The sequence below is a fragment of the Manduca sexta genome, chromosome 21, assembly GCF_014839805.1.
Source record: "Manduca sexta isolate Smith_Timp_Sample1 chromosome 21, JHU_Msex_v1.0, whole genome shotgun sequence".
NCBI lineage: Eukaryota > Metazoa > Arthropoda > Insecta > Lepidoptera > Sphingidae > Manduca > Manduca sexta.
In genome coordinates, this window is record NC_051135.1 from 9,217,568 (window position 1) to 9,242,585 (window position 25,018).

Below are 25,018 nucleotides of genomic sequence, written 5' to 3' on the forward strand. Positions count from 1 at the left end.
ATAATATGTAAGGATTTTGATCGTGTTGCTAAATTCCTAGAATAAAAGTCGGAAACTATATTTGAATGTGTTGTGGAAATGCTTCGTGGAAAGTTCCTGTATTTAATCATATTTTTTCTATTCAACGGTTTAGGTTTTGTGTTGTTGGCATTAAATACAAAGTTTTAAAATACGAGCCGTGTTCTCTGGTTCGTATGCGGTCATATTTTTATAAGGGCATCTTTATGTCCCATAACCGTTTCGTTTTAAAGATATCGTAATGATTCCTGTACTGTTTACTATTCACTATTTTTCTTTATCATAATTTCTAATTAATGACCGGAAACGACGTAAAACAAATAAAGAACGAACATCGCGACTGTTTCCTTTATATTCTGAGACTGTACGCAAAGTTTAATTCAAAACTTAATTACAGTCCAAATTATGATGAAGTGGTGAACTAAGAATACGAAATGGCTTTCTTGGTGAGATTTTTATGAATTATAAGATTTTTATAATTTTCTCTTAAGGTTTTTAGATTATTTTTGAAATATAAACCTGTGATAAATGTGACCATTTTCATGTTTGCTGGTGGTAGGATACAATATATCCGCCCAGATAGCGACAATCGTACACAAGGTGTCAAAACCCGCCTATGTGCCCCGCGTAAGTGTCGCGTTCCGGGACCAGCCTGTGTATATCCGATCCAAACAGGCCGGCATAATTGTGTCGACTGCTGAGGGGAATCATCTCTCCTCAGTCGAAATTCTATGAGACCCCGCTCCACTTACCAGTAGGAGCAGTCGGGTGATTTTACCGTGCACATATTGCCGTACAAAAAAGTATGATCATTTACTATATATATGTAATGCAGAGGTTCTTTGCGCATTTTTAAAGGTAATGCAGGTGTTTGGTTTCCATAATTATAGTCTAAGTAGGAGTTCCTTCATTGACTTTCAAAACATTGGTCATATTCTTTAACTAACGAACTTAAATACTTCTATATAAGCGACAAGGCCTTTAAATAAATTAAAAAGAAATCTGCGTCTAAATAATTCCTGTGACCTTTTTCAGGTCGTCTGTCATTACACACACACACACACACACGCACACACACAAAGTAACAATTACTCTGCGTACGAAATTTACTCCAACATGGAATATTAATTAGCTCTACAGTTCACTGTATCGGTTAAAGTTTCCAATGTCAAACTAGAAATGTTATTAAGTCACACATATGGTTCATGTAATGTGTATTCATTATATAAAGCATTATAGTTAAGGTATGCTAATTAGAAATTGTTTTGGCTTTTTGGTGTATTTTATTTGGGTTAACTTTTCTTAGTGTTTAATGAACTTAGAAAGTAATGTTTTCATTATTTACTAGTGTTTGTTCGCGGCTACAATCGGTTCATCGTTATAATCATTAGCCTTTCTTGCTATTAAAGTTCAAAAATCACTGCAATGATCTATTGCGCCGTAGTTTGATGCCAGCGCCACAGATTTTAAAAATCATATTAAATAGTTCAATTGTTTCCTAAGGAAGCAAATTCCTGATATAAAAGTCTATGTGTTAACCAAGACATGGTCTATGAGTGTTTCAAAATTTATACAAATCCGTTCAGTTGTGTCAGACACAGAACATCTAAACATCCAAACATTCTCGAATTAAAATATTATATAATAAGAGTAAAACGGGTAAAAAGTAACTGTAGCCAATTCAGTCGCATGCGGAATATAGTATCCTCGTATTAGTAAACGTGGCATTAGTATTTATAATTGGGCTAAATAAGCCTTATTAAAGTCAGAATGTAGAATACAGTTCCAGAGTGTTGTGTCCTTTAAAGTTCTAAATGACTTTTAACTATTGACCAAGTTGGCATTACAAATCGGACATTCTGATTTAAAGCAATCTATTGCAGAAGAGTTAGATAAAAGTGCAGTTCACCTCAAACACATGAACAATGAAACATAAATTTCAGCACACCGGAATCATACGAATCTACAAAACCCACCGCGGTTTCCTCAAACTCAGCAAAAAACCGTTACATTTAAAAATTCAGGTCGAAGCAACAGACGTTAACGGGAGCGGGCGCACCAGCCCGGAGGCGTTCCTACCGGAAACAATTTGCTGAAAATTCAACTGAAATAATTTGGAACTTTGTAAATTTGGATAATGGATACACGAGCTTTCATGCATTTGCTTTTGTCCGTAAGCATTTAGTTCAAAGTGTCCCGGAAATATTTTTGTCTGTTTTATGCTGTTTTGCCGTATTCGCGGGATTTGGTTGGTGTTTTTTTCCAAACTTACCACACCTAGCTCTTCATCTATCATATGAAAAAAGGATCACGTGATAGTTAGTGATCATAGTCGGAATTTAACTACTGTAATACCTGAATGATCCTTAAAGGCTCTACCTGGCGTTAAGGTAGAAATTGTACGTAAAGTTTCTTCAAATAAAACCTACATTTCCTTCTATCTAAAAAGTTCAGTTGATAGTTAGTGATCATGGTCGAAATTCAACTTCCCTAATATATGTAGAATGGTTGAAGACATAAGGAAACATCTTAATAGATTACTCCAAAATGAGTTGATGTTAAGCAAGCATATCTTAGTGATAACTAAGCCTTAGCCTTCTGCCTACGTAAAAACAAGAAAAAGAATAACTTAATATCGTGGAAATAACTTATCAGGCAAGTTACTCTGCACAGAGAATACATCAATCTGAACTACGAAATATAAAGCATTACATAATTATATAATGCAATACTTCATATTTATATTGCTCTCTATTTATTTCAGCTACCAAGCAATAGTTTGGTAATAACGGTGGTGTTCCGGCTATAATAACTTCTATGTTGAGGGGATCCTTTTTCCGCAGTTAGCTCGTAGTAGGTCGGGCCGTTGTGCGTGGAATGCCGACTACGGGTCTAGCCAGCCTAACTCCTTCCAGAAGCGTAGGATCACCCTGGTTCCTCCACAGGCTTCTCGGAGTGAGCCCGGTGTACCGAGGATTTCAGCCCCTTGTGCAGCTACTCCTTCGAATTCCAGAATATGGTGGGAGGCTCCTTTTGGTAGGCGTTCGTCATCCGATAGACATCCGCTGCAAAGTGGGCTGTCGGTGATACCTAAAACATATAAGTGTGTGTTTAAAGGGCAGTGTTCGGTGATTGTACCCACATGTTTGAAGACTTTATCAGGCTTCAAGGTAGGAATTGTACGTAAAGGTTCTTCACTTAAAGGTCCCTAAAAGGTAAGCGGTAGTTGTGAGGTTAAATCATCTCGCTCTATCAGTAAGGCGAGGCTTATTACCTTATCGAAGGCTGTCTCTTTGTGCTGAACACTGACGGTTCATACAAAAGAAATGACTTTGAACATGATTGGGTGGAACGCGAAAGTATTTTTTAACTGTATGCATGAAGGATGTCAATAAGCTGAATCGATTACAATGATATTATTGTACTTGCATGGTATTGAGATACTTGGTTTTCTTTATTATTATTCTTATTTGGTAGAGGTATGTTGTAAAGTGTGGCCGGAGCGATGCCACTTTTTAACAAAAACAGATATCGATTAGAAACTCTGCTGGGATAAGGACGACTCAAATAGATTGTCGAAGCACATGTTTACTCTCTGTTTACATTATATTTCCTACTGCAATTAAACAGTTAGTGATAACCATTGTCACCAGAACCTACAGTGAACTTTATTTATGTATAATCTACATTAATAATATATATAGTCATGAATATATAACGAAACTAGCTTTTGCTCGCGGCTTCGCCTGCGTGAAGGAGTTTGCCGGGATAAAAGCCCCGCTATATATTTTCCCGGGATAGAAAATCGCCTATAACTTTCCCAGGGTCTTAAATTATCTCCATACCAACTTTCATAAAAATCCGTTCAATAGTTTTGAGAAAATTAATAGCACACAAACAGACAGAAATAGGCATTTTGTTTTATAATATGTATAGAAATACCTCATCACATATTTCTGCTACCAATCTAAACGAGACATTTATAATCTTATAAACCAAAAATCGTGCCAGACAGGTCGATACCAATTACATATTTTGCACAATAGGCTCTCAGGCTAATGCGAGCCCGACAGACCCTTAACATCGGGACCGACATCCGTTGAATACCAAACAGGCTTTTTGCTTATGGCACTCAATTTATGTTCTCGTGAGCTGTTTTCCGCACGGATGGTTATTCACACCCATCGTTTTTAGTTTTAATGGGGGGTTAGGATTAAGTAATTTTGAAATTTATCTTGAGTAGTGAATAGTAAATAGTAAATAGTAAAATCCTTTATTTGCAAAAAAGTTGGTACAGTATAGAATCTTAACTAGTCATTTCTGATCAATCAACTTTTGTCAAATTTATTGACATGCAAATTTTTTTTTTTTTATGTGTATAATAATAAAAGAAAATAATTAATTAGGTTAGGGCAAGTTTTAGTTATAAATTTTTTGGAATTTAACATAAGTTTTACATTATGATGCCTATTGTAATATGATTAATTTTGAATATTGATTATGATTATTAATTCTAGAATACAAAATGTCGCAGATAATCTTTATACAGTACTGTTTCCGTTTTTTTTAATTTTTATAGTTCAAGAACTCCTGGATTGTGTAGAAGCATCTTTCCAGAAGCCATTTTTTAAATTTTTTAACAAATAATCTTAATGGTAGTTCACGTAGACATTGTGGAATTTTATTATATATTTTAACACACATACTATGACAGCTCTTTTGATAAAGGGTCGTTCTACATTTTTCATTACTAGCTTTGTTGGGTCTCTTTGACTGAACAAACTATTGTCACCTATTTTCTTAAACAACTGTGGATGTTTTTTGACAAATAGTCCAATTTCGAGGATATACAGACCGGTCAATGTAAGTGTTTTTGTTTTAATAAAAAGTGGTTTGCATGAATCTAAAGGTCCTACATTGCATATTGCTCTTATACATTTTTTTTGAGCCAGGAAAGCTTGAGATATTTGTGGTGAATTGCCCCACAACAATAGGCCATATCGCAAAACTGATCCTACATACCCGTGGTAAGCTGTTAGTGCTGTATGTTCCGAGGCTATCCTACGTATATTTCGCAACGCAAAGACGAATTTATTTATTCTGTTGCATACGGATAAAACGTGTGATTTCCAATTGCAATGCTCATCAACAGAAATCCCTAAAAACTTGATGTGGTCAGTTTGTTCTAATTGTTGGTCGTAGTATTTTAAGGATAAACCCTTTGACGTCATTTTATAATTAGAGAATTGAATGAATTTAGTTTTAGTTAGATTTACATGTAGATCATTTAATTTCAACCATTCAATTACATCAGATAGAGTTTTATTCGCTACAATTTCATGGTTGATGGTTTGTCGGTTTTTGTTAGGTATAATTATAGATATATCATCTGCAAATAGGATGCATTGGTGATTTATATTATTGGGAAGATCATTAATATAAAGCAGGAAAAGAAGTGGTCCCATCACGCTTCCTTGCGGGACTCCCTTTGAATTTTCTTTGAGCGTTGACTTATAAGTAGTGGATATTAAATTTTTGTTAAGACGGTTTATTACCACATATTGGTGTCTGTTTGATAGGTAGGTTTTGATCCAGTTTAGAGCTGGCCCCCTAATACCATAGTGTTCACATTTACGAATGAGTATAGCGTGATTAACGAAGTCAAAGGCTTTCGACATATCTAAAAATAATACAGTCACAGGGATCCCATTATCTATGTTTTCCGTAACCGTCTTCATCAGTGAAAAACCTGCCAGTGTAGTAGATTTATTCTTCTGAAAACCGTTTTGTTCTTCTTTAATTACTTTGAATTTGTTCAAAAAATTTAAAATACGTGCATGCATTGCCTTTTCGTATATTTTAGACAATGTAGGTATCAGAGTTATGGGTCTGTAATTAGCTATTTCTAACGCATTGTCTTTCTTATATATCGGTTTGACTATAGAAAGTTTTAACTCATAAGGAAATATTCCTTGACTAAATGAGAGATTTATCAAGTACGACAAAGGTAAAGATATATATTTTGAGCACATTTTTAGTACATTGGTCGATATGGAGTCATGTCCTACTGACTTTGTCCTTTTTAAAGATCCTATAATTTTTTCAACTTCGGATGGGGTACAAGGGTATAAGAATAATGACTTTTGTATATTTTGTATGTTAGGTATATCATTACAGTGATTTTCTGTGGATGTCATTGTTACATAATATTCGTTGAAGGCATTTGCTATATGAATAGGGTTAGTAATTATTTTATCTTTGTATGTAATGGACTCTATGGACTGGTAATATTTCATACTGTCTGCTTTGTTTTTAATTAAATCCCAAGAGGCCTTGCATTTATTTTTTGCCTTTTCTATATATTTATTATTCATATTTCTTTTTGCTTCGAGTATGCATTTTGAAAGTGATTTATTATACCGGAAATATGCTTGTTTATTTACGTCCGACCTATCTATATAATAGTTATATCTTAGTTTCCTTTTGGTCGTACATGAAACTCTGAGACCTTTAGTAATCCACCGTGGACCTGAGGGATTTGCATTAATTTTAACCTTTTTTGTGGGAAAACAAAGCTCATAGAATAAAATTAAAGTTTTGTAAAACAAATTGAATGATATATTCGCGTCAGTTTCATTGTATACGTCGGACCATGTCAAATTAGCCACGGTTTCTATGAACTTTCGGAAATTTTCTTTACTGTAATCCTTTTGCATTACATACCAGTATTGTAGTCTGTTTATCGGTTTTATGGTATCGAAAGTGATTGTTTGGCATGTATTGTGATCTGAGAGGTGCATATTGTAGGTATGACTAAGAGCATTTTTTATATTACTATAGATATGGTCTATGCAAGTATTATTGCGGGTAGGTTCGTTAATGTATGATAGTAAGTTGTGATTGAGAATTATATTATTTAAATTTAATGTCATTTTGGTAGCTTTTAAGGTGTCAATATTTAAGTCCCCTGCTATAATAATTTTCTTATTTCTAATTATTAATTTATGAAGTAGTATATTAAGTTTTTCAAGAAAAAGTTTTGCGTTATAGTGTGGTATTCTATATAGACAAATAACAATGCAGTTCAGACTGGGAATTTCTATGCCACAAATTTCAAATATTTTTTCATGTGCTATATCTTGGCACATTGGAATATTTTTAAAATCCAATTTTCTACGGACTAGTATACAGACGCCTCCTCTTTTTTCGTTAGCTCGTGAGAAATAACTTCCTAGTTGGTAATTTTTTAGATATATATTTTGTTCATCTCCTAGTTTAACAAATGTTTCGGATAGGCATATGATGTCGATGGTATGTATTTTGGATAGATCGCTTAGACAAAGCTCTAACATATTTAATTTGTTAAGTAGGCCTGCTATGTTTTGGTGGATTAGTGTTATGTGGTGTTTTGTATCTGATATAACATTAGGTATCTGACTATCGAAAAAACCCTTCCTTGGTGTGTGTTTTGTTGTCGTATATTTGTGACGATATTATAGGAAAATAATAAGGGATGGTACCTTTGAAGGTAGCCTAGTTGGTAGTGGAACTGACTGTTGCGATGAAAGACTGCAGGTTCAAAACCCGAGACCACCTCTGACTTCTAAATGTGGATATTCTTTATGAATTATCGCTTGCTTTAACGGTGAAAGAAAGCATTGCGGAGAAACCTGCATATCTGAGTAGTTCTCTATAAAAATTCTGAGGGTATGTGAAGTCTGCCACTCTGCACTAGGCCAGCGTGATATATTAAGGCCTAATCTCAGTAGTAGAGGAGGCCCGTGCCTAGCTGTGGACCGGTATATAATACAAGACTGATATTATATTTGTAAATAGTGAGGTACAAAACAACATTTACATTATTGATTACAAATATGTTTTTGAATATTTAATTATGCTAATAAGTAATAAGAGAGTTCGTTGTTCATAAAACCCGATTCCTACCGGCTTCCCTTTAAAGTTTATTTGTTTGTCTTAGTGTTTGTTTTCTGTTAAATTAGTTGCGATATGTTAACTAAGACAATTTTATTTCCCCTCGGGTTGCCTTTTGAAATGTTTTTACCTTCGCCACTATTATTCATCACACTCGCAGAACCTCAAGCATTTTAGCAAAAATACTCCTTTCATTTGTACTCTTGTGTGTAATGTACTTTTCCTCTGTGCTAATAAACTCTTTACGATTGGACTTTACCTCTATTAATTTCTACCCACTACACAGACTGACACTACCTACCCTCACCATAGGTACTTGGGTTTCTAGAAGAATCTGTTTAAAGTTTTGAATATCGCATTGACATATTATATTTGATTGGAAGTCTTAAATTCAGTCAACAAGCAACAGTTTGTGAAGATTTTTCTATGATATGCCGAGGCTTAGATTTCCCAGAAGCAGTTGTCAAGGCGAGTCAAAATTAAACGCAATCGTTTCTGTAACTTGCTCGGCAAAAGTATTGCGTTGCCTCATATTATTGTAATAATTAGGCAAGAAGGGTTCGTGTATTACGAACACGACGACAAAACTTTTCAAATGAAAAATACATTAATATCAAAGTCATTACAATGGTTATTAATATAAGACCAATATCAGTATTAATAATCTCATTAATTTTAATGTAAACCAACGATTGATTGAAATAAATGGTAATGAAAATTGTGTCCATTGAAATGATTTTGGATAAATACCTTTACTTTCTAATATAAAGGAGGCTATCAGCTTTTATTGAACTAAATGTTGAGACGAGGAATTTCTAGTGATACGTTTGCGTTTATATAATGAAATACTACAATATTATAGATTAAATAATGGCTAACCCCGTTATTTGTAGACGTTATTTATATAACGACGGAGCATTGCTATAACAAGTCTGTTTCTCAGCTTTGTTTATCTGACAGCTTGCTGTTTGTTCGGCTTTTTTCATCTGACGGCCAAGATTCAAGTTGTATCTCAATATTTGCCAATCACATCGGCCCTATGTCTACGCACTGCGAAGGCTGCCATGCTGTCATCACTGAGAACCAGACTTGTTATCACAGCAATGCTCCGTCCTTAGATAAATAACGTCTATGAATAAGGGGGTAAGTTTTTAGCAGTGGTCACTTTCCTTATGTAACGGGCATCCTATATGATGTGTTGGTCGCCTTGGGAACCGAACCCCTCAATTCAGACAATATACCTAACCACTAGACTAAGGAGGCGATAAGTTGGTGTAGCTGTTGTATGTATTTTCTAGATAATTCATTCACATTCCCTCATTTGAGAGTGAAGTCCATTTATAATCCAAAATTAAAATTGTAATTCATCTTCAGGCATGTTAGTGCTTGTTTATGGATAGTTTTTAAAAATAATATAAATAACTGTATGTTACTATTCTGATGTAGATTGATTGGTCTGAAGGAGTGGTTATACGGTTCATTTTACAATATGTTTTAATTACATTCGATTCCGATTTTAAAATATTCAGTGACTATTTCTGCAAATCTAAGTTTTTTTTTTTTATTTATTTCATAAGCTAGAAACAAGCAAGTATACCTGATGTAAAGTAATCTCTATGTGTATATTTATACTATGTTATATACATGTATGTGTAAATAAAAGTAATAGTGATTACAGAAGGATAAAATCAAATAATTTTAATACCAAGACTATTAAACATTTTTTTTCAAATCAAAATATTAAACAATAACAAATTTGGTGCTACGGATTTTGCGAAACAGTACGCGGCAGAGACGCTTACGGGTCGAGCTCTGTCGATGCAACGCTGCTGACGATATTTTTTTTAGAACCTGACTTATCTTTGTTAGCTCGACAAGGCTCAGCTTAAACAAACACACCGGAATTTTGAGTGAGCGCTTTAGGCACTCGCAACCATGGTGAGAGCAACCCTATAACGAGTTATGAACCTCGACTCAGGATGAGGCATCAACGATTAGGGCTCCCGATGACAGCATGCAATCCTTTTATAAGCCGAGATAAACAATTTTTACATTAGACTACTGCCGCACTTGCAAACATTAGTAAAGACTTTAATTTCTTCGTTTAAAAACACTACAAAGACTACACCTAATCAATAATAAAAAATTGAGCCATGACAAATTCGGGAATAAGACTTACTTAAAAAGACTGCCTTGATGGCGTATTTGTATTATGTTGCGACTGCAGTGCTGACATCTCAGGTTCGATCTCCGGATCTGACAAAATGATACTGGGTTTCTCTACTCAGTATCAGCCGAGAATACGGAATTTATGCCGTCATAATATCATGGTACAGAATACGCATGGCGAAAAGTGGACGCACCGGTTACGGCTCTGCCTACCTCTCTGGCGATAAAAGGCGTGTTATAATAGAACAACAGCTCTTCAAACATTAATTGGATTAAACAGCTCACTGATGCTGATGACGAATAATAACATGAAATGGGTTACCGGCACAAATCAATGATGAACATATAACACTGACCGTCGCATTTGCACTAGGAACCTAATGTAATTCAACCACAAGGTGTCGATGCTAATGTAGATTAGGGTTGCTATACTGGTACACCAGGAAATATTGCGGGTTGCAGCGTTGTATCGTATCATATGTGTGGAACGGACTGCCGAGACGAATGTCCGCAGGTTCAAATCCCAAAGGCAAACACCTCTGACTTTTTTAAAATTATGTGTATACTTTGTGAATTATCGCTTGCTCTAACGGTGAAGGAAAACATCGTGAGGAAACCTCCATATCAAAGAAGTTCTCTATAGGAATTTCGAGGGTGTGTGAAGTCTACCAATCCGCTCTAGGCCAGCGTGGTGGATTAAGGCCTAATCCCTTTCAGTAGTAGAGGAGGCCCGTGCCCAACAGTAGGACAGTATATAATAGAGGGCTGATATTATTATATGTATCATATATCCGGATAGATCAGTTGTTCCAGTTTGATATTAAAAAATAAAGTTAGTAGGTACATAATATTATGTATAATACACCATTATCTAGGGTTGTCATATACGTCTCGGACACGAGAAACTGTTTTGACCAGACACTAGTAACAATTTCAACACAATCCCAGATAATTACATTTAACACCCACAGAGACATTAAAAAATAATCCATGGTTCCATGAGTTGACAGCCCTAACGTAGATACAAAGCCGCATACATTTCCATAGAATCAATTCTCACCCTCGGAATCAACAAATCCATACATTACAGACATTTCAATAACACCCCGATCTATATACGTTGGTTTTGCGCAGGGGTTCTTGAAGGGATCCTCAATATTTTACTATTTTATGGTTGACGTTTCAAGAACATTGTTACTTTATGGAATTGTAATGTAAATTCATGTATGTTTCACTAGTAAAAAAGCATGTGGAAGCGATATTAAACATATCTACAGTCAATTTTAACTAAACTGCGAATTCGCTATCTTAGCTGAGATGGCACTGCCTTGGGGAAAACGGAATAGTTTTACTATTTCTTTATCATTATCATCAGCCACATCAAGTCCACTATCCAACATTGTAGCCAGTGTAACTACTGGACGTAATAAGACATAGCATCTTATGTCTCAGGATGGGGAGCTTTAATGAATACTTTGTAATTCAAGGTGTTAGATGATGTTTCTACTGCTTATGAGCGGTCATATCGCGTACCACCAGGCGAACGGCAAGCTCGTCTCAGCATTCAAACCAATAAAAAAAGAAACTATATAGGCTTTCTTCAAAAACTTAAATTTAAATATTTTATCTATTAAGCACTACATCCTTAATTTTGTTCTTAAATACTCATTGCATTACATTCTGCGTGACAGTAATCACTCAACGTGTGAACCGGCTTATCGTGGCTTATAAAATTTATCTCGAACTTAAATACCTTTTTAAAATCTCTCAACGCTATTAAAAACTCAATTACGGCGTATCTCGAGTTGCGGCTTGTTTCTGAAGCGATATATAGACCCTCTCCCCAACCCCAGGGGCCATTGAGTGCCTCCCACATAATATTCAATAATGAAACCAAATCCTGCGATAATTATATAGAATTCGCAAAATTTTCTTTAAGGATGCAAAGAATCAATATAAGTACATAACTACCTTAAGAAATATGTACATTTTGCTCAAGACTTTTAAATATTTCAGGCTTATGATCAATTGAAAAAATGTCTCAATTTAATGCGATGCTTTGCATTATGGTCTAGTCGTAGATCCCTAATGCATCGTATATCAGGGGAATAATATTTGAATCGATGAGCCTCACTGCACGCTATTATATGTATATAGACTTCTCTACTCTAATATAAGCTGACAGCTCTAGATCACTTTAGTGTACCTGATTAATGAACACTTATTTTTTAGAATCGTAAAACATCACCCACTCTGTAAGGGGATAAAACCTTGTTTTTACCAAGACACCGATCCAAACGATAACATTCACATAAAACAATTGTTATCACTCAACTGGTATCTATCGGATCGTCCCGTTCAAAAACTTCGCGTCCATTCCGCTAAGACCATAAGCCTTATCAGCCTTTTGGGCAGCTGTTAGCGGCCTATCAATTGCCTTGCCACCCTCTATAAATTGCTGTTCAGATAAAATACCAGCCGTTCAATCACTGCCCTTAACATATAGTTGTTGCTATATGGATAGTTCTTTTAATGTTTTTAACTGTTTCGATACTTAATTTAAGTTTATATTAATAGAGAGCAGAAAATAGTCACACATTACAAAGTAAAGAATGAAATTACACATGTACTGCATTAATAAAAATATAACCAATCACTGTTCAAAGTTTAACAGAAAAATGTTACAAAGAAGCAACAAACAATTATGTCACAATTATGAGAAAATCTCAAAGTGTATTATTAAACGTATTAAAGCTATTTTATTATGTTATAAGGAATACCAACATCATTATAACATTCCAGAACAACAAAATAATAAGGAACATCTAAGACGTGTGTTACTAATAAATATACACAGCATTTGTTAATGCAAGTTTTGTTAATTGATATTTTTATAGCAGCCAAAGGGAATATATTGTGAAAATTTGATTGAAAGCGATCGTCACCGCAAACGAGAACCGACAACACCAGATCGATTGAATTGTCTATTTAATTTGAAGATTTTAGACCATTCGCCAATGTTACTAACTGGATTCAATTGTTTGGTATCTATTTTTAAATTTCAGTACTGTTTTCTATTACAGTGATAAGTTGCATCCAAGTTCCAATACATTACAGTTCGTAGCGGCATAGACATGTCTCTTGTTTATGAAAGAAGGTTCTACCGATGTCAATTTTACCTACCACACTGCAGTCTCAAGGACTTGTGGATGTAGTTAGCATTATAGGGCACGAATTAGGCGATTCCTCTAAACGACATTGCTGCCACTCTTTGTAAATTAAAGTTGTATCCTTACCTGTTTTGTTATGCTTTGAATGACGAGACGAGCTTGCCGTTCGCCTGGTGGTAAGTGACACGACTGCCCATAAGCAGTAGACACACCATCCAACACCTTGAATTACAAAGTATTGTTTGGTATTCCACTGCGCTCGTCATCCTGAGACATGAGATGTTAAGTTTAATAGTAGCAGTTACGTCATTTAGTCCACAACTAGTGGATTAAAAGCCACAAAATCTGGACAATAAGACGCACAAATTGAAATATCGGATCGCACGTATCAAGGAGCTCTGTGGGGCAATAATCGGCGGTTTACGCGCTTTTTACGGCACACCCTTATCTTGAGTTATGGAAGCCGCTATTTGCATTGCAAATGTTTTATATCATCGTTACAATTTATTGGCCGCGTATGGTTTCGGATTTTGGTGTGCCTTTATCGATAAAAAGACACTTCCCACGAGTATCGATGCAGCGTATTAACGTTTCTGGTATTTACAATTAGGGAATACCCAGTTTCTTTCTAGTAATGTAAAAAATTATTGTATAAGTTTCAGAGGCTACTCCAAAATCTTATTTACAAACTTCCCAACAAACTTAAATTTTTTTTTTCATCAGCAGAGGCGCATTTTCACAAAAAATCATCAATTTAGTAACTACTGCTTTGAATTGGCGAGGTATGAACTTTGAACTTTGAAATCTATCTGCTGCTAAAAAAAATTACAATAAGAAGATACTACTTATATCCCTGACTAAACTGAGCGGAACGGAAACGAACTAAACCAAAGAGTTGCCAGCAAAAGGTAGCTGAAAAATAACCAATTTGTAAATGAAGCTGTCCACCGCACAAAAGGGCTAAAACTCCACCGATTGCGAATCTAAATCGATCCGCACATGCACCGCTCAAATGTTTGCCGCTCGTTTTACTGACGATTACAGTGTTGACGCGAACTGCCTCGCGATTTGAGCAGATTAATTCGGATTCTATCGTGTGGAAATTTTAGGTGTGTCATATTTAAAATTTGTTTGGAGTATGAATTTTGAGCTCGATATGGCGATAGGCTCGCCCGCTATCACATCAGGGGACGGAACACACTTGGCGAAGAGTGGATGCTCTTGTTGCACCTCTGCATGCCCCTTCGGGGATAAATGCGTGATGGTGTGTGTGTGTTTTGTAATATAAGTGATATTTTGATAAGATTTGTTTGCCAGGTGTAGTTTTTTTTATAACTGAAGATGTTACTAGAAACCTATATGTGCCTTACTGTTACCAGAATCTACGTGATATTTAGGGTTTTACTCTTTCTGGAACGTCAAAATGATTTACCTACATTTAAGTATGTATTACATGTGATGTTAAATTCAGAGTCGCCGAGTATGTTTTATCAAAACCAGCTACTGTCCAGGGTTTTTTATATTCAAGTACTTTCCTTTTGAGGAGTAAATGTCCCAAAGCCAATTTTAGCAAATCTAACTCATATTTTGTTCTTATTTACATAATATCTATATGAGTATTAGGGCGCCTTAAAATTAGTCTCGCAGCTGTAGCCTGACCGTTGCGTAGCTGTAAATCCATAAGAATTGCCACAACAAAACGACGCTAAAGTAAAAGACATAAGAACGCTAAGCGCCGCGCGGCTTCAACGCGACTAATTTGAACGAGCCCTTAAGCTTACTTATTGTACATAATAAAATTTTAAGCCATCAAAAAAACATTTCCTTGTATTCCATTATTTGGTAAGTAGGCTGTCAATCTATAGATATGAAAGTTATCTTTCTTAACCAAAACGTCCACATAATACTCAAGTCACCCGAAGCCCTTTATAAATCATGAGAGGTTCTTTCATACGTATTTGTCAACATTTATCCGTGACTCCTGAATGATGGCCACTCATTAATGGAGACTCCATCTCGAGGCCATTGGGGGCAGCCGTCCTCAGCCTATTTGTCGTCGACGTTCGGTGATAAATGGGTACCCAGAATTAACCAGAAACATCAGACTGTGTGTGTGAATGTAGCGGAGGATATGTTGGGAGGGAGCGACGCGTTTTAATACCAATTTTATTAATAGGAAGTATTTTTTGTACTTTCGATCATTTGGTTTGTAAAACTCGTGTACCTAGTTTGTGGGCTGAAGTTTTTTCGGTTAAACTACTACTATGAGAATTCAAAATACGTCTTTTTTAGAAACTTATAATGCCTTTGTTAGGTCTTCACATACCGCCCCCAAATACCACTCATACTATTATACCTATGTATCATAAAAAGTAGGTAGGTATAGACGTTTTTAGATTGTCTTTCATAATTTAGGTAGGTACATGATTTTGCGATGTCTTGTAAATGCAAAAATAACTGAGTTTTATACTTTTTTAGCTTAAAAGAGTGTGTTAGAGATATCTTTGCTGAATTCGAATACAAATATCAACACAGTGACGGCAGCCGCTTGATATTCGAGTGACTAAAATCAAAAATGGCCGCCGCAGTCCCGCTTTCGGCAAACACCGAGCCTCTGTAACGGTCGCGGTCCGGAAACGTGTCCGTATATTTTCGTCCACACGCGAAAATATTTACCATTACGGAGTTGATGTCTCATGAAATTCTCGCCTCTCGTGCACGGATTTTACGGCCAAATTCCCGTGTACACGCTGATCAGCAAATATCACATAGCCATTATGAATGGTTATTGATGCGTTTTTTTATCGACTTCATGTATATAATTTATCTATTAGAATATGCTGAGAGGCTTTTAACGTTAATTCCTGGTGGATAAGTACTTTACAAATGTTTATACGCTTAGATGACTTTTTTAAAACAATTAAATGACGAGACGATGCACGGATAATATTCACGATATTCCGTTTAATAAAAACAATCTTATAAGAGTATTTGTCAAAATAAATAGAGCTAACGAAATAGTTTTACATAATATTATTTTTATATTATTTAAAAAATTTATATATTTGATGGAACAGATATACTAAAACTTGAACAAAATGGGCAGGTGCGACAAAAACATATTTTTGTCGCACCTGCCCATTTTGTTTACATTCATTACGCATATTTTGAGAAATACTCATATCACAGATCTTCGAATGAGTTACACAAAGCTTACCCTTCATTACATAGGGGATTAAGAACCTATACTATCTTAATTTATAGAGAACTAGCGACACGCCCCGGCTTCGCACGGGTGCAATGTTGACTATTTAATGGATGTTATTATTATACATATAAACCTACCTCTTGAATCACTCTATCTATTAAAAAAAACCGCATCAAAATCCGTTGCGTAGTTTTAAAGATTTAAGCACACATAGGGACAGAGAAAGCGACTTTGTTTTATACTATGTAGTGATTATGAACCAAGGTGACCGACAAAGCTTTTAATCTCTCGTCAGTCGACATGCTACTTACCATCAGGTGCAGTGTTCTTTGCCGCGCACGTATGAAAAAAACTTGGGATTGTTTTGCGATACGCCGGTAGACTGCTTCGGTGGCGTAGTTGTACTGCATGCGTGGCACGACAGCGTTCGAAGTCCTGGGTTCGAATCCCAGTGATATTTGGAATTTTATGCGCAGTATCAGCCTGGAGTTTGGAATTAGTCCGATATGGCGATAGGCTCGCTCCCTATCATATTATGGGACCGAACACACTTGCTGAAAAGTGGGTGCCCTGGTTGCGCCTTTGCATACCCTCTCAGGAATAAATGCGTGATGTTGTATGTGTGTCCACGTCGGTAGGCTCGCCCATGTTTATGTTTGTGTGTTGAAAACAAATTGGAATTAGCTTCAGCTCTTACCCATTTGGGAAAGTATGAAGTATGTAAATCAGACAAATGAAAAACCATAGTATTGTGAAATAACTATATTAATTGTGTAAAATAAACATTTATTTTTATTTTCTTTACAAAAGCCGATCACGTATATCACAATAATGTTGCAGTAAATCTGAATTTGCAATCACAGTAAGGTACGACAGCACTGCGATTTTTTGTCGTAGTATTTACTTACTTTTACAAATATTTTTTATTAAAATCTAGAGAATATGTAAAAAGAATATGGAACATAATTACAATGGATATATTTTTTGCATAAAGTTTAATCCAATTTACAAAAAGACGAACATACCAAAATTTATCTATATTACCTACTTACCTACTGTACTCATATCATTCCAAACTATTGGAAGTCCGCCTTTTGGGTCCGATTATCAATCACTTGTTAGACTATATTACCAAATTATCAATAGTTGCGATTAAAAGTCTTGCGACAAAAAATCGCAGCTCGTCGAAACGACAAGCATTCGTATCGTGACGTAAAACACATGAGGTCTACAATGAAAAAATGTACACACACTCAACACGGAAAGCTTGGAAGGCAGGCGAAGGCAAGTCAAATAAAATCAGTTTAATATTAATGTACAAGAGTGTGAATTCGCGTTCCGGGATAGGACTGTGTATTTCTGGATCTAACAGGCCGGCATAATAGTGTCGACTACTGAGGGGTAATCATCTCTCATAAGTCGAAATTTTATAGGATCATACTCCACTTACAATATTGCACTGGAGTCACTTTTTCGTGCAGAAAAAAATACAATTGAAAAAACACCTCCAAGTAATGCACAAATTTTGTGGGTTGCTTTTACTCAAAATTTAAAATCTTTTATGCTTGTCCCAGCCCTCTGAGTATTGACCAATGGTAACAGTTAATAGGTAACGGAAAACTCCAAAAGCAAACATTTTTATAGTATCTTATTAAAATAATAATTTTATACAAAAAGTGATTTCATTTGACACTCCCTTATCAATCATACGGAATCCATTTAACCATTTATTTTTATTATTCAATATATTACATTTATGAAGATTGTACTAATGATAGCATTGATTATAAAATTGAAAATACGAAGATATGAAATTTGAACACGTGATATTGAGTCCGGGTCAGCGGTAGACAAAAAGACACCGAACGAATTCGATGGCAATATTCAACCTTATGTCGTTTAACATATGGTGCCGTTTCGAACGCCCCGATATTGCTAAGCTAATATCAAGGATGTAAGTCATAATGTTGAGTTTAAATAACCATCGAATTCATTCTTACTCGTCTCCCATCCACGTTGACATTAGACCGTATTCCAAAAACTTAAAGTCGATATTAAAATAACGATAGACATGATTTTAAGCACCCGAATTTCATAACAAAATATTCATTAAAATTATAAAAGTTGCTCACAGATGTTTTTTAATTTTGAAATCAACATTAGAACCTGGTTTATATCTATACAATATTCAAAAACGACGCACAAAAAAAATAGCTTTTATACAGCATATAGGGCAAAGTTACATCAAGTTCAGCCTAAACCTTTGTTCAAAATTATATCCAACAAAACCTAGGTTTAGCCTGAACCCGTTTGACACACATCCAATGGTCTAAAAGGCAGTCTTCCCGAAAATATCCGTTACAATTCCAGTCCAGATTCCAGGCATCTATGGAGCTAAAATTATATAGTACACGTTGTTTCGTAACAAGAGCCCGTCTGTTCGCGCCTGTCTTCCTCTGTGATGCGAATGTTGGATGACGTGGTGTCCTTCTCCCATAGCCCTGGGGTCTCGATTATCTAGAGTTCCATCAAACTGTTAGAATTGTCTCTGGGTTGAAAAATCATAGCCTGACCCTAATGTGATAAATATGAAACTAATTTTTTATACTGACGACGTTAACTTCAAAATGAAAGAGCAAAAATGGCGTCGTTAAAGAGCAAAAGTTACGCCTTTAAAGAGCTAAAGTAGCGTCGTTAAAGAGCAAAAGTTTCGCCTTAAAAGAGCAAAAGTGGCGCTCTTAAAGAGCAAAGGTTGCGTCTTTAAAAATCAAAAGTGGCGCTCTTGAAGAGCGAAAATTGCGCCTTTAAAGAGCAAGAGTGGCGCCCTTATAGCAGATTGTTTCAATTTTTTGGTCAGGCTATAATTAGACCCAGATGTTACATTCGTTAATGTTTAGAAATTGCTATATTTTACCTTTGTTAAGTGATTTAACGATATAAAAATTAGTACAATGCTCATTATATAACAAATACAAACTTTATATTTGACTGTGGAAACAACAGGATCTCAGGATCCAAGGGGTTATTTTCACAAATAAATTTGTCGCCTTAAACTTTACCATTATATACAATCGAAGGGTTTGTTTGTTTAAACGCGATAATCCCAGGAACTACTAAACCGTTTTTATGTCTTTTTTCCTAATAGTAAGCTACATTACTCCTAAGTGCTATATACTTTTTATCCCGAAAAATCTTTTACATGCGGGCGGAGCCGCAAGAAAAGCTATGATGGATATACGAAAAAATAAAATTTAAAGTCGCAATGGAAGCCGAGTGCGACTTTACACGCATAATGTCATCTTAAAGGAAGAAAAATGTGTCGTAAGACTTATTGATTGTAAATAAAAACTTTTTTTATACGTCAGTAATTTTCTTTGTTATATGGCGGAGCGCAGCGCATTTTTTTTATTGACAAACTATAATCGAGACATTGTCTTCATGGAAATAATATTCAAAATCAATTAACACAACGGTGTAATGCAATTTATGCAACACAATAATTGGCATTACATTTTCACATGAGTAAAATTTGAATCAGGCATTAATTCGTGTTTCCCTCTTTATTTATATTACGGGATTATTGATATTTTAGCTGAAAAAGAAATAGAATCAGGTGATATATATAATTCAATTTGTGTAATAAATATAACACAGACTGGCTGTAAAAGGAGATACAGCCAGTGAATTATCAATGCCAGCTTTTTGATTACTACAGTACTTCAACATTTGACGGTGTTTAAACTATTGACAATACTTATTAAATCTTCTGCACTTTTCAACACAAAGTTTCAAAAAACCGTCTTGACTTGACGTCCAATGGACCGCCGAGCTGAATTATACCGTACACAGCACGACATAACCCACACATTCCAACGCTTTTGTCATGTTGGTGCTAATGTGTACTTAAGCCATTAAGCGTATGCATCTCGGGTAATCAAGTAACAAACAGTGTATCGACGCACTCCCAAGGGTCTAAAGCAAGTATCTAAGTGGGTTAATGTTAGGACAATATAATTATTCCTGTAAACAAGCCTATGTATTCAATAACGGCTTTGTTTCACTATCAAATTACATAAGAAATTTTTATTTTATATTTGTGATACTTTGTTCTGATTCAGGAAATTATTAAGGCTTTTCCCGTTATGGACCTTAACCGCTTAATTTAACTAAGCGATTGGCAAGTATATATTAATTTTAAAATTGATTTGTCGTATTGTATAGCTTTAAATAAACCTGTCCCAATACTAATTAAATAATAGTCCAAGCGGCAACTAAACATATTACAATCTCAAACGTTACTAATAATTTACAGTTCATTGGTGTGTAACTTTAACCGTTTACTTAGCGCACGCAACGGAAGCCCTCAAAAGGAATAACTTTTTTATTATTATTTTTTATTAAAATAGTTATTCCTTTTGAAATAATTGTCATTGATATTCATCTTCTATTGGTCATAGCGTAATGTTCTATACTCTTATAGCCTTCCTCGATTAATGGGCTATCCAACACTAAAATAATTTTTCAATTCGAACCATTAGTTCCTGTGATTAGCGCGTTCAAACAAACAAACAAACTATTTAGCTCTATATAACAGCATAGATGCATGTAAAGATAAATTACCTTTTGCGTTAACTCTTCAAACGCCAGATTGATGCCCTCCTGCGTCTTGGCACTGCTCTCAATGAACAGCATCCTGTGCTTCTGCGCGAATGCTTGGCCCTGCTCTCTTGTAACCGCGCGAGGCTGTTAAACAACACCATCAATTACTATTGTCTTAGTCAGCTGTTTTTAGTAACACGCATTTATGCCCGAAGACGTAGGCAGAGATGCAATCAGAGCACTAATATTTCACCTGGTGAATCATACTCGCCTATCATGATACGGGACGGCTCTATCGCCATATTGGGTACAAATTCTGCATTCCGGGCTGAGTAAAATCGTCCGTGACTCATTACCTCCACATCACAAGACCGCACATCGAAAATGCACTAGCAACTTAGACTTCCTATCGCTCAGTCCATAGCTAAGGTTACATTATCCAGTTACCTTTACAACGAAACGCGTAGTAACCTTGCGTGCATGAAATTTAATATCTCACGGCAGAAACATAGTAACATTAGCCACCTAACCTTTAAACTTAAACTTGAAACAGGAAACGGAATGTTGTAATACAATATTCCACGAATTTTAGGGAATTTGGTTATTACCGTCTTGTGTTTTATAACAATCTGAAGATATTATGCTTTGAAATAAAACTATTTACGGATTTCGGTTATTAATATTATTATTTTTTCCCGACGTTTCGACTTTGTAGCCTTCATGAGTCCATGAAGGCTGTAGTCTTAAAAAACAAACAAAAGTGTGTTGACGTTGTTGGCTTTTTCTCAGACAGGGTTGCCCTTTATAAGAAGACAGTCATGTCTAACATTAAAAAAAACTGTATATGCTTACCTTATCGATTTTGTTCCCAACAACTAAACATACAATATTCTTGTTAGTTGTGTAAACTTGTAATTCTTCCACCCATTCGTTGAGTTTGGCTAATGTTTTGGGTTCTGATACGTCATATACAAGTATAGCTCCATGTGCATCTCTGAAACAAGATTATTTATTAAGCCTTATCTCTCCCTATAGAAATCGTATTCTAATAGTACTTTTAGATAATTTTGCAAGGTGTCCCTTCCCCATATAAATGAATAGTTCATTGATATAAATACTTTTGCATAAACATTACTTCCATTGTAATCTACTTTGGATAAACACTTCTTCAACAATATTCGAGCTCTATAGTTCTACATTAATATAGTATTTTCTTTTATTTTCTTATATTTAAGGGAGGCTTACAGACTAATAACATTAAGTTAGATCACATTAATGTATAATCAATTTGCTAATAACATTAGATAATATAAATATCAATATAGAAAAAAAAATTGTAACAACGAGTAATATTAGACTATAATAACTATGCATTATGTTATTAGTGAAAAAAAAAATCAAAATCAGTCTAGTAGTTGCTGAGATTAGTGCATTCAAACAAACTACCTTTATATATTAGTATCAATTATTTAATTACCTGTAAAAACTGGACGTCAAAGTCCTATAACGCTCCTGTCCTGCCGTATCCCATATACCCAGTTTAACTTTCACTCCATTAACATCTACTACTTTGCAGTTGTAATCCACACCTATTGTAGCTGGAAATTGGGCCTGATAGTCGCCTTTTGTGAAAGCCAGGATTATGCTACAAACATATCAATTAAATTATTATTACAAATACTGGGACTAATAGAAATTTTGCCACCCAGGAATAGACATAATGAAGGTGACAGGTTAAAAAATAAATGAAATTATTAATGCAAAATGTATTGCACATTAGCCCCATAAATGGGATAATGCCAGGTAAAAGAATATTAGTGAAGAGGAAGACTCTATACAATTTTTAATCATTCCCCAAGATAAAACAATATACTCGATACTTCCTGCAGTAAGGGATAAATCTCTACAAGAAAAAGTCTTCTTCCAAAAAAAGCCTTTTCCTGGAAGTTTCATTTATATATCTTTCATGATGTTCTTTTGTATGAGTGTTAAAATATGTAAAAACTTTGGTATTACCAGTGTAAGATAGCAACAATACTTCAAATCTGAATCATTATTGATTAATAATATTTCATATCTATTACTCATATTATGATACTCATAATAGATACATAATTTAACTCATATTCATATTTACGTTTATGCCTGAAAGATAAAACCAAGGTTTTTTGCACATCAATATGACCCCACTACACTTGGTAAATGGAGTCTATTCATTAGTAAATTTTTCAGTTGTTTTTAAATTGTATTAACTCAATTTTTTTCAAAGGAAACTTCTATGCGGCAGAGCCATCATAACAAATATTGAATCGTACAGCTACTAGCTTGAAAAACTTTTGTAGGTGGTCCAAAATTTTTTTTTTTGTACTCATATTGATTAAATTTAAACACAGGCAAAAAATAAAGATAAATAGGGGTTAGAGTGGAAAGCGTTTCAATTGAATGGAATTTTTGCAAATTACTTCACACTAAACACTTTTACCACATTAAAGATAGCTTGAATTGAATTATGTACGGAATTGAATTACAAGCATGATCAAATTGTACATACAGTTATAAATTGTATAGGTTGAACAGTCAAATGCATAAAAAAGGTTTACTAACAAAGCGACTTTATATGATACGCAATTATTGTACTAAATAGGCCGTAACACAAAGTACAGTCTATGACTCAATGACAAAAATATGCATATTTTTTTATAGTAATAGATTAGGTTTTATCGTTAACAACTGACCTGGATTTGCCAACGCCGCTCTCACCAAGCAAAAGGATCTTTAATTTCGCTACGCAATCCATTATAACACTATTATCTCCTTTATTTGATGTAGAGTTATCAACAATAATTAGAAATAGGTACTGACGCAACAACAGGAAACGAATGGAAATTACTGGCACCAACTTATTTGAAATATACAAATGCTGTGTCGGAATACATTAAAAACGGAATTATATATTAGTCTGCTAGTTTATATCTATTTTTTTACAATTTCGCGTTGAATTACGAAAACAAATAATGACATTGTCATTCTAAATTTTTTTCTTTGACATTTTGAGCGTTTAGTTCGTGCATTGTAGTGTAATTTTTTAAAGATTTATTTCATTGGATTAAGATTATAAGGATTAAATTAAAAATTTATTTTAACGGATATAACTATTTTATAAATATTGTATGGAAATTAGTTCAGAATGGTTTAATATTTACATAAATATGATCAAGCATGATTAGCATGAACAAAACGTTTTTGTTGATCTTGGTGGCAGTTCGTTCAAGGTAAAGCCCCAAACTTATTGCAAAATGACGTAATGTAACGCAAACTACCCATGGTTACTATTTAACTGAATTTAATTATATTTTTATCATTACTCAAGTGAATGTTAGTATTAATTAAAACTAATTTAAATTAACGTTATAACTCATGAACCTCTAATTTTGTTTATAACGAACATTGCTTTTGAACACCATTTACCTAGGCACTTATGCCTTTTTTCACGTTGTAGCAGGATTACAAATAATTAGGCACATATTATTAAGTATTCTTAGGTATTGAATATGATATTTTACACAATTGACCATAAATAAAAAGGCAAGTACCTAATTAAAATTCAAGCGTAATAAATAGTCTCCTGACTCTTACTCCAAGCAATATCTCGGAAGCAACTCAATAAAAATTTATTTGAAAAATATTTCTCAAAGTTGTGGGACGGCTCGTACGTATGGAACTTTCCTTAAAGTTTCTATTAGGTTTTGAATAAAATAACTTTGTTGGGATATCTTTATTCCAGAAGACGTACGATCAGCGACAAAAGTCGATGAGCAGATACTAATTTACAAAACACCTGAACATTGAAACGGACCATAAATTACTTACCATAGAAGAGTACAGATTAAGGTTATCATTTCAATATGGATACCAAAGTAAA

At 34.7% G+C, this 25,018-nt stretch overlaps 1 protein-coding gene across 1 annotated transcript; it reads right to left on the minus strand.

Moving 5' to 3' along the window:
* Positions 1–17,244: 17,244 nt before the first annotated feature.
* On the minus strand, positions 17,245–24,126 carry LOC115450388 (ras-related protein Rab-18). The gene is made up of 5 exons (XM_037441004.1): positions 23,832–24,126; positions 22,574–22,741; positions 21,949–22,090; positions 21,118–21,240; positions 17,245–19,014 (listed from the first exon to the last, which is right to left on the minus strand). The coding sequence occupies exons 1-5, from the start codon at positions 23,891–23,893 to the stop codon at positions 18,898–18,900; spliced, it is 612 nt and encodes a 203-aa protein (XP_037296901.1). The 5' UTR covers positions 23,894–24,126; the 3' UTR covers positions 17,245–18,897.
* Positions 24,127–25,018: the final 892 nt, after the last annotated feature.